At 54.0% G+C, this 17,430-nt stretch overlaps 1 protein-coding gene across 3 annotated transcripts; it reads right to left on the reverse strand.

Moving 5' to 3' along the window:
• Positions 1 to 204: 204 nt before the first annotated feature.
• On the reverse strand, positions 205 to 17,430 carry SUMF1 (sulfatase modifying factor 1). 3 transcript variants are annotated; one of them, XM_087824682.1, is made up of 9 exons: positions 17,161 to 17,430; positions 14,803 to 14,976; positions 12,104 to 12,178; positions 9,092 to 9,174; positions 8,190 to 8,312; positions 7,408 to 7,522; positions 7,010 to 7,123; positions 5,139 to 5,198; positions 205 to 1,120 (listed from the first exon to the last, which is right to left on the reverse strand). In XM_087824682.1, exons 1-9 carry the CDS (start codon positions 17,428 to 17,430, stop codon positions 1,010 to 1,012), a joined length of 1,125 nt encoding a protein of 374 aa, XP_087680808.1. In that variant the 3' UTR covers positions 205 to 1,009. The 3 variants fall into 3 exon arrangements, with proteins under 3 accessions (XP_087680808.1, XP_087680810.1, XP_087680809.1); XM_087824684.1 differs by lacking the exon at positions 12,104 to 12,178; XM_087824683.1 differs by lacking the exon at positions 5,139 to 5,198.

Genomic DNA, 17,430 nt, shown 5'->3' on the forward strand with positions numbered 1-17,430 from the left:
CCCTCCTGGGCACCAAGACGCAGATCACAGTGAGGCTCCTGGTGGGACAGCCTCGCTCTCTGGAGCAATTCCCACAGGTGGCTCGCATGTCAGTTACCAAGTAGCTAAGGGTCAGGAAAGTTTTATAGCAAACAAAACCCATCCACACCAGTCACTTTGATAAAAGAAAACACACTAAAGGGAAGAGAAAGGAGCCGGAGAGAGTGAAGGCGGAAGGCAGGTAGTTTATTCCACGTCGCGCTGGCTCAGGCACCTGACCCTCAGCCGGTGGATCCTCGCTTCCCTTCACAGAAGCGGGCCCCTGAACGCAGTCGCCCAGCTCCCGCTCCTCCTCCCCTCCATCTGAGATTTAACAGCTTGCGACTGCCCCCGGAACCAAGGCACTTAACATTAGAAGATAAAGCTCGGTAGAGCCCCCCGACATCCTGCGCGTTCAGAAAGCTGAACTCAGCCCACCGTCACCCTGTGGGAGTCATGGTAACAGCGTGAAAGACACGCATTTCCTTGGAAAACAAAGTGCGAGTGACTATAGACTCATCACGGCCCCCCATCCTTCCTGAAAGCAGCCCCTAGGAGAGAGAACTCTTATTTACATGATTAGAATTACGCAAGGGTCACACATGGAAAAAATAGCTCAAAATAGCCTGTCATAAACTCCCCGTGAAGTCAACAGACTCCCAACAGACTCAGAGAACTGGGGACAGTCTCAGGGTCTAACCCAGCACAGAGCCCCAGAGAACACAGCCCCAAAGCCTGGCTCTGGGCTCCCTCCACCCCGTTCCTTCAAAGACCCCCAAAATGAAACATGGCAATGGTCCCTGGACACGCTGCACCCCACGGAGCACATGAGGGATGCAGGTCAGTGATCTGGCCTTGCAAGGCAGTTCCTTTGGTGGTTGGGCAGGTACGACCCCCCTTGGGCATCTGTACACGGGCAGCCCACTGGGCCAAGGGAAGCCGAGTGCTGGTAAGACACGACTTCTGGGCCTCGGGAAGGCTCTGCTCGGGCTCAGCTGACAACGGGCAGGCGGTCGGCAGCGCAGCGGAACCCCAGGTTGGAGGCGGAGCTGTCGGGGGTGTTCTGGCTCCTGGCCGCACATCGGTACCTATAGCAGTAGGACTGCAGAGAGGGGAGAGGTGAGTGCTCTCGAGCCGCAGCCAGTGGCTCACTGGGCAGGTTCAGGTAGCACCCAACACCTGCAGACACTAACCCCGCTGCACACACGGCCCACGTGCTCGGAGGAGGGCAGCAGAGAGATCACACGCTCTCCAGTGCCCTTCACCTCACACACACAGCACAGAAACAACACAAAGGTATCAGGTACGCACCACTCAGATCATCAAAAATAAACTTACAGGGTGTCCATCTTTTAGACTGGCGGGCAGCCACTATTACGATGTCTTTAGTAATACTTAACGACACAGGAAAGCGTCGTGATACAATGTCAAATGATAAAGTCGGAAACTGCGCATGTGGCAGGGTCTCCCTCTAGGTAAGCAGGTAGCCGGAGTAAAAAGACTGGAGATTCCAAATGCTCCACAGCCTGACAGTGGGGACCCTTGGCTGCAGAGTCTCAAGGTCCCTACACTGTGTGTCCGATGAGCTCAGAGTCTACAGCTTTGCCAGAAATAAGTGGCAGAGATATAGCCAAGGGTCCTGGAGTCTGCAAACTGGGTCCACAGCGTGCTCCAAAGAAGAGAAGAAAGTTCTTAGAGTAAGAAGCACACTCTTAGCCGGGGACTGGTCCAGGATGGTGATGGGTCACACAGCCAGGCGGTCAGTCATGGCCAGGCGGTCAGTGACAGCCAGGTGGTCTGGGCAGCCCCGGGGCTTGGATAATGGACTGCAGGAGGAGGTATCTGTGAGTCCTGCAGGGGTGAGTCCTGCCAGGGTCACCTGGAGGTCCAGACTGTATGCAGGCATCACTGGTGCAGGAATGGGAATGTTTTATTTGTATAAAAAAGCTAAAAGCCATGATGACAAAAAGGGTTAGACCTTTATTAGATGACAGCTGGCCCAAGAGTCTTCCCTGAACCTGAATGAGTGGGAAAGACCAACTCTCAGCACAAGTCGGCACTGAGTGGCCGGGCGTCACGGGAGATGGAGGCGACTGGCATCGCTGGTCCACTTCGGATGCACCCACTCGCTCGCCAACGTTTACTAACAATCCCAGTGACGGCCACTGATGAACACGCAACTGGGGGAGAAAGCGGCCTGATTCTACATGTCCTCGCTGCTCTTTTGTTCCAAGCCTTTTAAAAAGCACCAAAGCTGGCTATTAATGATGTTAGCTCTTTGAGTGGCTGAAATATGGGTCATTTTATTAATTAAGAGCAGAGGGAGTGGGAAGGACCTGTTTTCACCCTACTTCATCAAAGTGGCTAATTACTGTGTGAAATTGATCCCCACAACTGTGCTAAGAATGGGATCCTGGACAAGGGAACAACCCATTTAAGACAATGACGTACCCACTGTGGGGCTCAGAGGTCAAGTGTGGTTCCTGAGAAAGGAAGACTTTCAGGGAAAAGGGAAAGCTCATTATAAACAAAATCATCACAGAAAATCGCAAGCACAGCCCAGATCTCTCGGAGTCCCATCCGTTGCTCTTCCCACTGGCACCAGAGCCTGTTGTGAATAACCCTGGAGTAAAATGTTGGGAGGGGGAGGGTTCCCGCCATGCTGTGGGTTGAGCAGAAGACCCAGCAGGGATGAATTTAACAACATTCAGGAACAGCAGCTAATGTTTCCTGAGTGGTTACTACGAGAACTGTCCTAAGAACTTCACATGTGTTAATTCACGCATCCTCCCAATAGTCCTAGGGGTGGGTGTATTATGTCTGGCTTGTATACCTGAAGGAAAACTGAGGCACAGGGATGCTGGCAGGGTGCCCAGGTCCCATGGCTGGTAAGAGGTGGGCCCATAACTACAGCCTTTTCAGTCCATCCCAGAGTCTGTGCTCTTCACTGGACGCCATGTGGCCTGTGCCCTCTTCCTCATGAAGTTGTACTGTGGATGGACTTTCAAAGGTTGCAAATAGCCCCACTAGAGTGGCTCAGGGGTTGAGCCTAGGATCCAGAAGATCGAGGTTTGATTCCCAGTCAAGACATGTGCCTGGTTGCAGGCTTGATCCCCAACACGGGGCGTGCAGGAGGCAGGTGATCCATGACTCTCTCTCATCATTGATGTTTCTCTCTCTCTCTTTCTCCCTTCCTCTCTCTGAAATCAATAAGACACATTTTTTTTAAAAAAGTTGTGACGAATAATCAGAGATACTTTAGCTGCGCAAATTGGCCCTGGCCCTCAGTCAGAAGTAGGTCACCGTCTGAGCAAGGTGATTGTTTTCTAAATGAATTTCATTCTTCTTTAAACTTTCTTTCCTCTATTGATTTCCACCTCTGCCTTTAAGTCACTTCCAGAACCCTGCCTCCCTAATTAGGAGTTCATGAGTTGGATCCACACTCGGAGGAAGAGGAAACAGGCTAAGGATGGTGGTGTTCACTGAGTCTTCACGACGAGCCAGGCCCTGCCCCTGTGCTCACACACGTGGGTGCATTCGTTCCACATGAGGGCCTTAAGGTAGGTGCCTCCATGACCCACATTTCACAAATGTGAATAGTGAGGCTTACAAAGGTTAAGTCCCAGGGTCACTGAGCAGCAAGGGGCAGGTACAGAGCTCCCGCCCAGACTTAATGCCAGAGTCCAGGTCTTACTAATTCAGTGACAGCTGCTACTTTAATTCAGTGGAAAGTATGAGCACCCTGGAAGTAATTCACAACCAACACTGGGATGTTCTCCTGGTATTCTCTCTTCTGGAATGTTCTCTCTACCCCTCTGAGCTTGACTAAACCACAACTTTCCTTCAGGTAGACTAAGAAAATTAAATATGCACAATAGAAACTCTAAGTCAATCACTAAAATTTTAAAACAATGAGTTATAGCCAATAAGCCAAAGGAGAAAAATACAGTGAAAAAAAAACCAAAAACCTCAATCCCAAAGAAGTTAAAAAAAAAAAAAAAATGAGAGTGAGGAAGAGAAAAGGGAACAAAGAACAGAGGAAACAAAAACAAATTTCAAGATGGCAAATTTACACCCAACCATATCAATTATCACATTAAATGTAAATGGTCTAAATAGCCAATGAAAAGGCAAAGATTATGCCAATATATTCAATAACTCAGATGAAATGAACAAATTCCTTGAAAGACACAAACTGCCAGATAGTACTCAAAAAGAAACAGATAATCTGTATAACCCTGAAGCTATTAACTAAATTAAATTTATAGTTACAACTCTAGGCCCAAAACATTTCCCGTGGGGAATTCTATCAAATACAGGGTGGGGCAAAAGTAGGTTTACAGTTGTGAGTATGAAAAAAACAGAGTTTATTCTTGTATTATTATTTATCAATTATTGTATTATTTTCCATACTCAACTGTAAACCTACTTTTGCCCTACCCTGTAATATTACCATCTGGACTGAGTGACCATTGGGAAGCTTCCTGTAATAACCATGTGCAAAATGCCATCTTTTCACAGGGGCAGAAAGACAGATGCTGAAGTGCTGGAGACGCTAAAATATATAAAGAAGAAGCGAGAGAAATGGTAGTTGATATCCAAAGTCCTGAAAATGGTTCCTCATAAAACCCAGCGTCACTCTGACTCACCAAGAACAGCCAACTCTGACCCAGATGCTACCCAAAAAGCAACCCTCTGAGGTTGACGCTTCTTCCCAGAGCACACCTGGGACGCTCCCATCCAGTGCACCAAGTCCACCCTTTACAATCTCACCTACTCTCAACAGAGTCCAGACATGTGCAGAGTCTCAAGTCAATTAGGGCTGTGCCTCGACTGACGTGCTGGAGGAGGTCCACACCCACCCCGGGTCACGGGACCACAGGGTCTCTCACAGGGTCAAGACTGGACATGGAATCTGGTTGACAACAGGTCACTCACAACCTCCGCTCTGGGGCCCCTCTCCCCACACCTGCCCCAAGGTGGAGATGATTAACCGACTCTGTTGGCTCCGATGGGGTCAGGTCTGTATTAGCAGACACGGCAGGACATTATGGGCTGAGATTCACAATGGATCCGTAAACCCGCTGTGAGACACCGCACAGCTCGGTGACTCCACTCACCTTGTGGCACATGTAGGAACCTCCTTTCTTCACCCGGTCATTCCCAGACGGGGGCCCTTTCTGTGGGGGAGGGAAGAGAGCTCCTGAGTCTAGAGCGAGCTGCCCTTCGCAGTCGGATGAGGTCACTCAGTCCGACCAGCGCCTTGTGGTTGCCCGAGCTCCACACACACTGCCACCACGGCCCGCACCTGCGCCCCCCCCCCTCTAATGCCCCGCGTGCTCCAAGGTCCAGCCCCCAGCCCTCAGTGCCTCTCGCCTCGTGGCTGAGATGCTGGGCGGCGCCCTCGCATCACCTGCTCGTGCTGAACGGGGTTCCCTGCTTCCTAACTGCCTGCTCGCCGGCCGGGCCGGCCTCCGAGTGAGGTTCGCCTGCCCTCCCACCGGACGCCTAATAAACCCTTTGCCGACTGAAGAAAGGGATTTGCTGTTTACATTTAAAACAATTTTAGCTCGGGTTTACTGAGGTATAATTTACATGCAGAAAACTTTTTAGCCCTGTTACATGCAACTTCTGATGAACTTCGACTAATGTAAGGGCAAGTAGCCTCCATCTGGCGCCTCCTATGAGGCGACACAGTTCAGTCCTGTGCAAATACTAACTTGTGTCATCTCCATGACAACTTCTGGGGCAGGTGAAGTAAGAGGCTGACGGGGATCCCCAGGCAGCCGGCCCCAGGAGGTGGCCGCGGTTTGAGGAACCACGGCCACGGCTGTAATGAGCCTGGAGCCAGACCCAGCAGCCCAGGGCAAGCGCGCAGCTCCTCACACGGCTCTGAGGAGCTAAGTGACCCGCACAAGGCCCCACCTGGTGAGCCACAGCCACAGGGGCAGCAGGCAGACCCAGCTCGGCTGGACCCCGGCGGCTCACTCCCGACGGATGACGCTGCGGGAACCGGTGGGAGAAAGCGACAGAAAGGACAGCCCAGCCCTGCCAGTGTGGCTCAGCCGGCTGGAGCGTCGTCCTGGACACTGAAAGGTTGCGGGTTTGATTCCCGGGTCAGGGCACATACAGAAGGGAACCAATCAATGTTCTCTCTCACATCGATGTTTCTCTCTCCTGCCCCCTACTCTCCTTTCCTCTCTCTAAAATCCACAAGCATATCCTCAAGTGAGGATTAAAAAAATTAAAAAAGGACAGCCCACTGCCACTGGCCTCCACCTGACTGACGAATTCTAGTTTGCTAGAGATGGGATTTTTACAGTTTTTTTCCCCAATCCCAATCTGTTCACACAGCAAAAAATATCCAGATATTTTTCTTGAAGGCAGTGCTTTCCACGCCCTCCCCCCGCACGCAGTGTCTCAGTTTTGTAGACTCTGCTGGGAGGCCTTGGCTTTAGAAGCAGACAGTGGACCAGCTGCTGTCAACACTCTCCCATAGAACAGGGAAGACTTACACAAGCAGGGCTGCCTCGGGTCCCCCAGGCACCTGAGACTGACACTGCAGAGTTCAGGAAACAGCCACTAAATGCCAACTTCCCTGACTCCACACCCAACCAGTAAGTAACCTTTCTTGTTCTCTCCAAAGAATGCTCCTGAATCAATCGGTACTTCAACCAATCGGAAGTCAGGCAGCTTATACATGACAAATACCATCTAGCAGACCGCACCAGCGATTAATAAGATGTCAGTGATTTTTCAGTTACTTATCTCACTCTAATCAACTTAGGAGACTGAATAGAAATTCTCACAGGCAGAGTCCCTCAAGTATCACCACCGTCATCTGCAGTGACACACAATGCTGCCAGGCTGAAATAAGAAACAGATATCCATCCCTCTGGGGAAACTCCGAGGTTAACTCACGAGCGTGTGTACACCCCTCAGAAACACAGGAAGTCCCCCCAGGGGACAGAATGCACCGGGAGCTACTCACAGGGTTAAGTGCTTCCTCCGCAGAATGGTGGACGGTCCACCAGTCCGACGTCCACTCCCAGGCGTTCCCCACTATGTTGTACAGACCGTAACCATTGGGAGGAAAAGCATCGACCTGGGGACAAGGAAGGTACAATACGGTCCCACTACTCCTCTCAGTCAGAAAACCGCTCTGGTGCAGAAATGCAGTAAGCACTGTGACTTCAAAGCCTGAATATTAATCTTCATCCCACAGTCAAATGTGTTATGAAAAGACTGCCTGTTAATTACTAGGATCCACTGTGTGCGCAGTGGATGGACGTGGGACAGGACGCGAGTCACAGAGGAGCGAGGCGGGCACCCGTCCCTCCCACCTCTGGTTCCCGGAGCCACCACCTCCATCCACAGCCCTGGACTCACGGGTGCGGTGCCTCGGAAGCCGTCCTCCGCGGTGTTGGCCACAGGAAACTCGCCCTGCCAGATGTTGGCGTAGTGCTGGCCCTTCGGCTGCAGTTTGTTGCCCCAGGGGAAGAGTCTGCCAGGAGACACATGGGCATGAGCGGGTTCCTGGCCTGAAGTCATGGGCAGGGATGCAATGAAGGAGGGAATACCACTCACTTGCTCTGAGCTACATGATTTTAAATCTTAAATGTGTAAAAGAAAATAAAGCTTTTAATTGGGATTTTTTAAAACTTCTGCACAGCCAGCTCACATCAAGTTCCCCACCACCCCAACCTCTGGGGTACTCAGGAGGCCTGGAGGAAGTCCCGGAACTAAGGGGACGTCCAGAGGCTGAGAAGACAACCCTGGTCTGGAATTCCACGCAGCCTGACAGCACTGTCACACACTTTTATAAAGGCTTCACTGTTTTAGGAGCTTCTCCTATAAGACATGGCCCCAATGTGAATTTCCTGTCCTGCAGCTCTAGAGGTGGAGAAATGCCGGGCTTCGGGAGACACCTGAACTAAAAAAATGCCAGAAGCCAGGCCCCACCAAGAGCCCAAAGGAGGCCTGTTCCACCAGGGCCTGTCCTGTGGGGGCCATGGGTCTGCAGAGAGCCCGCCGCCTGACACCTAGTGACCCACTGATTGTGTTGCAGCAACTTCGTGACCATGAGGAAAGCCTAGGACAAAGAGCTGTGGCTGTCAGGTCGACTTTCTACCCAGGAGGTTGGCACAGGCTCAGACGGGATGGCCCCGTACCTGTCACGCAGGCCCCCCCGGCAGCTGTACTCCCACTCAGCTTCCGTGGGCAGGCGCTTCCCCGCCCATGCACAGTAGGCCGCGGCATCGTTCCAGGAGACGTGCAAAACCGGGTGGTCAGGCCTGGGGACACAGGAGGGAAGAGGGAGGGCTCGGGAACCAGCTTCAGCAAAGCGCCAGTCACCCTCCACTCACTATGACAGCAACACCTGCTCTAGCTCCCGGCACACCTGGCCCCTTGATGAGGGCAATAACCAGGAACGTGGTCAAAACAGGGGCTTGGGTGCTGCCTGAAAGTAGATCAGGAGGAAGCTTTCCTGGGGACTGAGACACTGAGTCCTGGCCCAGACGTCCCACCTCAGGGCTGAGTGCTGCTCTATTTCTGTGGAGATAATTACTTCCCTGCCCTTGGAGACTTGCTGACCGACTTGCTGCTTGGTGGATCTATAGTCAGATGGTAGCTTAAAAGTGTGTCAGCCCAGGATTGGGGTAAGAGGAACCCTGAGCCAAGGCCTGAGCTTCCACAGCGGCCACCTGGCAGACACACTGCGTATCCAGAGAGTCCTCCTACTGACCCACTCGGAGAGGAGCAGCGGACAGGAGGCAAAGAGCAAATGTGTCACGAGATGGGTAACTGGCCCATCAAAGGGGGAAAAACCTACATGAGCCCTTTTTGACAGGATGGATGAAGAAAGAAAGAGGCCACTTATAAGAGCCTCCTGTGAGCTGGCGCAGTATCAGGCCTTCATGTAAATACGTTATTTCCTGCCACTTTACTTTCCGATGAACCAGTTCGTTTACCACTCTCACCCTTTCGCAGACGATGACAGCACTGGGTTCCTCGCAGCAGCACATCTGTTTGGACTGAAACATGTCACCTGGGGAAGAACTGGCAGCCTCACCTGTGCAGGACGGTGGAGTCGGGCCCCTCCGGGTGTCTCCAGTTGGCGCCTTTCACAGGTAACCACCAGGGAGCAGCCGCGACCTCAAAGGAAACAGAACGAGCCAGGTTAGTTAGCTGCGATGGCTGCAGGAAAGCGGCGCAGCAAAACTCACCACGGTCTCCATCCACACAATACCTTTCCTAGAACACCAAAAATAAGGACTTACATGTAAATAAGTCTTTAACAAAGAGTAGTACTGCATATCACAGAGCACTACCGTGGCCAGGTAAATATGCACTGAGAAGGCGTGTATTCCCAGGCTCCTTAGAAGGTGCACTGCTGGGTGCACAGGACAACGCCCAACCAACCGAGCCACACTGGCCAGGGCTAACTCCATGTTTTTAAAAACTTGAACTCCTGCTTGTGTCTTGAAATTAATGCCAGCCCACCACGCTTAGGAACTGATAAACAACTTTGAGAGTCATCCACGAGCCAATTACTCAAGGTCGTGCTGCGATCCTGGCCTCTCCCAGTCCCTTCTTTCTCAGGAAGAGGCCCAGGTGTGCAGTGTGCAGGGACCAGCAGCATGTGAGCGGCCTGCCCTCCATGGCAACCCTCATCCTGAAAAGAGAAACTTGGGGTGAGGTGTGTTGCTCACCACGTTTCCTGTTCCACTGAGGCACTTCCAGAATCTGGGAAATTCCCTCATATACAGGGCAGGGACTTTGCTGACCTACTTCTAGTCAACATCTCCTAGCAACTGTCTTGGGTTTAAGTTGAAACAGTTGCACCAGGCAGCCAGGAGCCAATTACGATGTAACTAGGATCTGGTGGACACTGAGATCCCCTGAGAAACGGACGTCGGGAAGCAAAGGCCACAATTCCCGCCTCTCCCTGGGGACGTAACCAGACATGGAGTAGCAGCTTCGAGACGAGGGGAAGGAGCAAGGTGCCGCGATCGGAGCCAGAGCAGTAACGGTGCTTCTCACGCGGTCAGGGTAAAGCGGTGCCGGGACGGACAGAGGGAGCTAGCACGCCCAAGCGCAGACAGCACGCTGACGACTTGACAACCCCTCTTAAGAATCAAACGCGCGTAGACAAGCAAATTAGAAAGACGGACGTGCCCGGCCGGGCGTGGCTCAGCGGTTGAGCGTCAACCTGGGATCTGGGCGATCGGGGTTCGATTCCCGGTGGGGGCACATGCCCGGGTTGTGGGCTCGATCAATGACTCCCTCATCGTTGATGTTTCTCTCTCTCTCTCTCCCTCTCCTTTCCTCTCTCTGAAATCAATATATATTTTTAAAAATAATAAAAAACACAGAAAGACGGACGTTTCCTGAGACGCAGTATAAATGCGGCTGTCACCCCTATAAAACAGCCTGGGAGGATTTCCGTATAGCACCAGTGAACAGGAGAAACTGCAGGTCTGCTCCAATCCGTGACTTATAAATAAAACAGGAGAATCTAGCAACCGAAGGAACCAAGCGGAATGGAAGGCAGGCAGTAAAATGCTTTGTTCAGCACCCAATACAAATATGGAAAGTAGACAATTGGGCTTAAAAAAAGGTAAGAACAAATTCATCCTTAGAATACAGTCAAGTCTGACAGCTTATTTCATTAATCCTAAGCCAGGTGCCTGGGCTACTTAACAGAATGCCTGAGAGAAACGCATGCCTTTTCAAACACAGTACAAATATTTATTTATAACATTAAGGCAAAGTGAAATTTGTCAATACTTCTTGCTCGGTTCTCAGTGAAATTCCCACGTAAGAATACAGCGCATTCCTGGGCACCAGTCAGTATAATCAAGCACTGACCACGTGTCCTTCTAATCTGCAATTGTTTCAAGAAGCGGCTTTGCCAGATGAAAAGTCCCGTCCACTCTAAACTAAGTTTTTCTTAGAACTGCCGGCCCCGGGGCATGACCCCCTGCTCGGGGTCTATCCGCACTGCAGAGGTTCGAGATGCGAACGCCAACGTGGGGAGGGCGGGATGTCAGGACCGCTGTTACTTCTTAATCCAAGTCAGACCTCAAAAGACCAGGACCTGAAGGGCTGGAGGACAGTGCAGATATTCCCGCTCCGAGCCCCAGGATCCCCGCACTCTGACCCCCATGAGCAGGGGGAAAACTGCACCGATACCTGATCCTATCAGCTCTCACCCTCCACGGCTATCTTGCTTCCTGCTTCCTCGATTCCCAAGTCAGGTGCACAACTGCTCTTTTCAAAAGCAGACACAAAATACCGAGGTGGGACCGTGTTCCCTTCTTATCTTATCTGATCAGCCAGCCCCAGACCGCTCTCCTGAATAGCTCACCCCCTGTGAACCTGCCTCAACCCAACGACCAGGCCAGCATTCTCCTGCCAAGAAGAGAGTGACACTCCAACACGGGATGGGTCACGCCAGGTCTGAGCCCAGCAGCTTTCAAACATGAAGTGCTCCTACAGGGGACACCCACCAGCATCCTTCCATTTCTGACAAATGTTTACTAAGTGATCATGAGTGACAACTGCTCTGTTGGAACCCAGTGATGAGTGACACACACATTCCGCCCCCTCCCCCCCATCGAGGAGCAGATCTGGTAAAGGAGAGGCAATGGACACACCTGCACAAGTCACTGTAGGTGAGATAAACTCACAAAAGGCAGGCACAGAAGCCATCAGAACAAGCAGATGAATCATCTAAGTCTGGGGTGTGGGACAACAGAGGGCATTTCAAACGGGCGTCCCAGAGTGAGCCGAGCTGACCACATACCGCAGAAGGTGCTGGTCCAAGCTCAGGGACAGGTAGGCCCTCTGCCAGGTGCTCGGCCTCAGGTGATCCCAGCACGAGCTCCTCTTTGTCCACAGGCTTCCCTCCCATGCCTCCTCCTCACCCCGGGCCAACCGGCCCATTCCCCCTCCCCTGACCAACCCACCCACTGTCCCTTCCCAGACCAGCCCGCCCACTCTGCCTGGGGGAGGAGGGGCACTGGCACGTGGCTTTCTCCACGCGCAGCAGAGAACTGCGAGGGCCCTGTGAGTTACTCACTGCCTGCTGGATGCCGGCCTTCACCTGCTCACTCAGCATGCCCTCAAAGACAAAGGAGTCACCGAACTTCTCAGCCTGCAGGGAAAGGGACAGAACCAGGAAGGGCTGTCTTGATGCGCGTCACACGGGCCAGCTCTCTGCGCGGTTCAAGTGATGCTCCTGGTCCAAGTAAACTGAGGGTCTCCTGTGACTTCCTGGGGATTCAGAAAGGACCTAAAAGCATCTGACTCCCTACCAGAGCGGGTGACTGTCACTTAGAGACCACTTCCATTCAGGGCTCAGGGTGACTGTCACTTAGAGACCATTCCCACTCGGGCTCAGGGTGACTGTCACTTAGAGACCACTTCCACTCAGGGCTCAGGGTGACTGTCACTTAGAGACCACTTCCATTCAGGGCTCAGGGTGACCGTCACTTAGAGACCATTCCCACTCGGGCTCAGGGTGACTGTCACTTAGAGACCACTTCCACTCAGGGCTCAGGGTGACTGTCACTTAGAGACCATTCCCACTCAGGGCTCGTGTGGCTGATGTGAACGCCGCCCGCAGGAAGAGGCTAGCTTTGGAGAAGGTGCTGAGGGAAAGACGTCCCCTAAGCATCACGGATGACTCTGCAGAAGAACAGTATCTGCACATGAGACGCCACACTCGACCCACTGAGAGAACTATTCCACCTTGTTGCTGACGCTCATACATCCTGCCCCTCGAAGGTCTGCGCTTGGAAATGTCAGGCACAGGCGGAATCTGTACTTCATTTCCTCTACTTACCACTGCTGTCAGCCCCACCCACTGGCTCCCTCTGCTGCAGGTGGCCCATTCCGCAGACACCCACCTGCCCTGGCTCTCCTGATGCTACAATCCCGGTTTCCTCCCTCTCCTGATGCTACAATCCCGGTTTCCCTCCGTTTCCACTCTTCCTGCTCACCTGAAACACACAGGCTTTTCCTCCAGCCCCCACGCACTGCTGTTCCCTAGCTCTGCCCCAGCCCTGCTCTTCCTATTGTCCCCATAGCCTCTTGGGCTTCGTGCAGTCAAGGGGGCCTGGCCAGCTTGTTAGAGATGGACTCTGGAGGTTTGGGGTGAGGCCAGGAACCTGCACATGAGAAAGGCTCAGCTGCCAACTCTCAGTCCAAGAGACCACACTGTGGGACACACCTCGCACCGTGGGACAACCTCCCAGTGTCACAGCTGTAACAAACACCAGCATGTACATGACTCCCCCCCCCCCGCCAGCCCTGTCCTCACTAGACATCACCTGCCTGCTGGTCCCTGTGTTTCAGGCCCTGCAAGTGCCTCAAACTCCTCCTGAGTGGAGCTCACCTTCTGGCCTTTGCTTTATCCCCGCTCTTCCTCCAGGGCTCCCCGTGGCCACACCTAGCCTGGTACCTAACCCTTCATCCAACACCTACCGAACGCCTACCTTGTGTGGGCTTTGGGGTAAATGGAGCTACAGGTCAGTTTTAGAGAGGCGTGGTCCCTGTCCTCATAGGGCTTACATGGGGGGAGGGGAAACAGACAAAAATCCAGCTAAACAAAGACAGCAAGAAAATAACCACAACTTCACTTGACCTTGTAAGGCAAAGAATACGACAAAAGGCTCCCTGTGGCGGAGCGAGCAGAGCAGCCTCTGAGAGGGACGTGTGAGCCAAGTCGACTCACGGATGACAGGCAGCCAGCCATGCACAGCGGGGGCAGGCGGGGGCAGGACGCTCCAGGGAGGGGGACACAGGGGCCCCTGGGGTGAGAGATGCCGAGTTGTCCAGAGAAAGAAGCGAGAGCAGCGGGGCTGAGGCATGGCGAGCGAGAGGCGAGTGATGGAAAGCGAAGTGGAAGGTCAGAAAACCGTGAAGCGGCAGAAACAGGGAGCATTTTATCCAGAACAGGGGTTCTTAACCCTTCCTGCGTCCTGGACCCCTTTGCAGTATGAAGCTTAAAGGGCCTCCTTCTCAGAGTGAAATGTTTGAGTGCATAAAATAAAGTCAATACGATTATCAAGAAAACTACTCATATCAGAATAGCCATCGAACAAGTTTGTGCTGAGGTAATACACACCTGCTCTGTATTAACGTGTTAAACAAGACCTAGCGGCAGGTCTCACCATCATCATCATCATCATCATCCTAAAGAAATGTCATGTCAACAGCAACAATGAGACAGAAAGTGTCTGGCTTGTTTCTGCAGGTGACAGAATTACAGGCCCTGGTATGACGGGTGTCTGCACGAGGTCCAGCCCTGCCTGCCACGGGGTCGCCTGTGAGTTGGGCGCTGGACTACAACCAGGAAAATGCAAAGCTGCAGTTCTGCACCTGTCTCTTGGGAAACGTAATACTTCTGGAACAAGCACACTGCAATTCTTTGAGCAGAAAAGCGGCCTCACTTTATGTGCTACCTATTATCCCAAAATCCCAGTGGGCAGTGGCACTGCCGGACGTACTGAGGCACTAACACGATACAGCAGAATACAGGCGAAGGGCACAGGCCCTGGGTCACACTGGTCAGGCTGGCATCCCAGCTCCCCACCAACCAGCCCTGCGACTCAACGCCAGACCCTTTTCTCCAAGCCTCAGTTTGCCACCTAAAGAGTAACCTGCCGCAGGGAGATGCTAAAACTAAATGAGATGCTAATATGCAAAGCATGTAGCACATGCTGGTGCACAGGGAATGTGGTGGAAAAGCAGCTGGCCTGCCCCCTGCCCCATTACCTCGGTCACGTAGCCGGTGGCGTTCACGAACCTCTCAAAGTCCGAGTTACTGACTTCATAGGCGTCCATGTAAAAGGCATCCAAGGTGACCCTCCTGGCAGGCGCCTCCCCGTCCTGCTTGATCTGAGGGTCATCCGTGCCCATTGTAAACACGCCGGCAGGGATGGGGACCATCTGCAGTGAAGGAGGGAACACCCAGCACACAGTAAGCACCTGGAGTTAGCAAACCCCACAGCGGAAATCACTGTCCAACCAGTCAGACCATCCCACACGGCAAAGAAACCAAGGGACCAGTCACAAGGAGAAGCGCAAACACTTCAGAAAAGGGGTTTCTTTAGTCAAAACTCTACAGGGTACAAACTAGGGCCTGGCTACAGCCCCACCCCGCTAATGATGGGGGTCAGAGGCCTGGAGATTACTCCTCTTCACGCACGTGTGCGCCCTTTATCCTGGAACACGCTCAGCTTCTTTTAATTATTGTTAAAAGCAAATGTAAAAACGCCACGTGGTGCCTTGGAAAGCCCACTGAGGGAACATGGGCCTCCCATGAGTGGAAAATCTAAAGTTTACTAAGGGACCGCGTCTCATCCTTATGTCTTTGTCCTAAATTAATTCCTTAACGAGACTCTAATTGCAATTCCTTAGTCCACGGGTTCCTCCTTTGTATTTCTACTGACCGTCTTGGCTAGTGGTGGCTTTCAATCCTGTGCCTGTATTTCCCAATGAATGTGGAGCTTTGTTCATCTATGACACGTGCGTAGTAACTGTCCTCACTTGTCCTAAGAAGTCAGGCTTGACTCTGCCGTCCCCTGATCCCCAGCATGACAGGGGTCACCCAGTCCTGCTGGATCTCCCCAACACCCATCCCTCCAGCCTCTTCCTCTTCTATCATCCTGACACTGCAGCCGCCTCACCACTGGCCTCCCTGTCCGTCCCACCCTTCCTCACACTCCTTGCTCCTAAGCCTGGACCCTCCACTCACTCATCCATTCCACACACCCTACTGAGCCTCCTGAAATGCCCGTCTCCCGTGCCCGATGCGATTTATGACAGCTGTTTGTAACACAAAAATAAAGATCAGGAACAACCTGCATGTTCACCAATGGTGGACAAGTTAAGTAAATCGTGGGCCAGCCAGAAAATGGAAAACTACGCAGCCGTAAGAAAACGAGAAAAAAACGATGGCACTTTTAACATGTTGACCTGGAGCGATCTCCCCAAGATAAGGCACTGAGGGAATAAGGCAGGGCGCCGCAATGAGCATGGAGTCACTCGTGAGAAAAGGGGGTGAGGGAGAACAGAGTCCCCTGTTTTCCTATTTTCTTATATTTGAAGACAGGGCCCTGGGAAGATACACAACAAACTCAGGGAGTGGTGGTTTGAGGGGGCAGGTATTAGGTCAGCGGGAAATGTTACACCGGGCACCCTTCCACAGCATTAGTTTTTCTTTTTAAACCATGTCAGCGTACTGAATAGTAAAAAATAAACAATAGAGTGTCATCATGAGCACGCTACCTTCCCAGTTAAATTCTCCAGGGATCCCCGTCGCCTTTCAGTGTAAGATTAAAAAGCCGAACATCAGAGCCCGACTTCTCACCATCTTGCTGGTGGCCTCGCGTGTCCAAATGCCACCTCCTCCAGGAAGCCTTCCCTGCCTGCACCTCCCTCCCGTGGCCCGCACCTAGGCCCCTCCTTTGGGTTCCTCTGGTAAAAATACCTCTGTGGATCCTAACAATCTGCCAAGAAGCAAAACTAGAAGGCTGCAGACGGGAGCTTCTAAAGCGGTTATGAAAACGGCCTCACGGGAGACTCCGGGAAGGGCGCCGAGGGGAAGCCTCGGCCGCAGGCCCGGCCCAGCCGCACCCGCTGCCGCCTGCAGGGCGCAGGGCGCAGGGCGCAGGGCGCAGGGCGCAGGGCGCAGGGCGCAGGGCGCAGGGCGCAGGGCGCAGGGCGCAGGGCGCAGGGCGCAGGGCGCAGGGCGCAGGGCGCAGGGCGCAGGGCGCAGGGCTGACCGCGGAGTCTGCGCACCTGCGCGGCCGCTGGCGGCGAGCGAAGGCGGGGGCGGGCCGAGCGCGGGGGTCCGGGGGAAAGGGCGCCGCCCGCAACCCCTTCACAGTGAAGGTGAACTTAAACAAGACGGGCGACGGGGCCGGCGGGCGGGGTGAGGGTGGCGGACGGCGTCCCCGAGGCCAGCCCCCGGCGCTCGGAAGGAGGCCCCGCGCGGGCCCAGCAGGGAGCCGCCCCGTCGGGACCCGGCCCCCGGCGCCGACGTGCGCGCGCCCTGCCCGCCCCCGCCCCCGCCCTCGCGTCCCCCGCCCGCCCGCGGCGCCCACCCGCCCGCCGGGCCCGAGCGCGCACCTTGGAGGGAGCCGGCGGCCGCGGCGCAGGGCCCAGGCCCGGGCCCGGGGCGTTCGCCTCCCGCGAGTACCGGTGCGCGGCCGCCGCTCGGCCGGGGGCGCCGGGCCGCTGGGGGGCGCCGCAGCCGCACGAGCCCGCGAGGGACCCCGCGCCCGGCCCGGCCTCCTCTCCCGCCGCCGCCGCGCCCGGCAGCACGAGCAGCGGCAGCAGGGCCAGCAGCCCGAGCGCGGCGCGGCGCCCACCGGCCGACCCCGGCGCGGGCGCAGCCAT

This window comes from Miniopterus natalensis, chromosome 15, assembly GCF_054644295.1.
Source record: "Miniopterus natalensis isolate mMinNat1 chromosome 15, mMinNat1.hap1, whole genome shotgun sequence".
In the NCBI taxonomy this organism is placed as follows: domain Eukaryota; kingdom Metazoa; phylum Chordata; class Mammalia; order Chiroptera; family Miniopteridae; genus Miniopterus; species Miniopterus natalensis.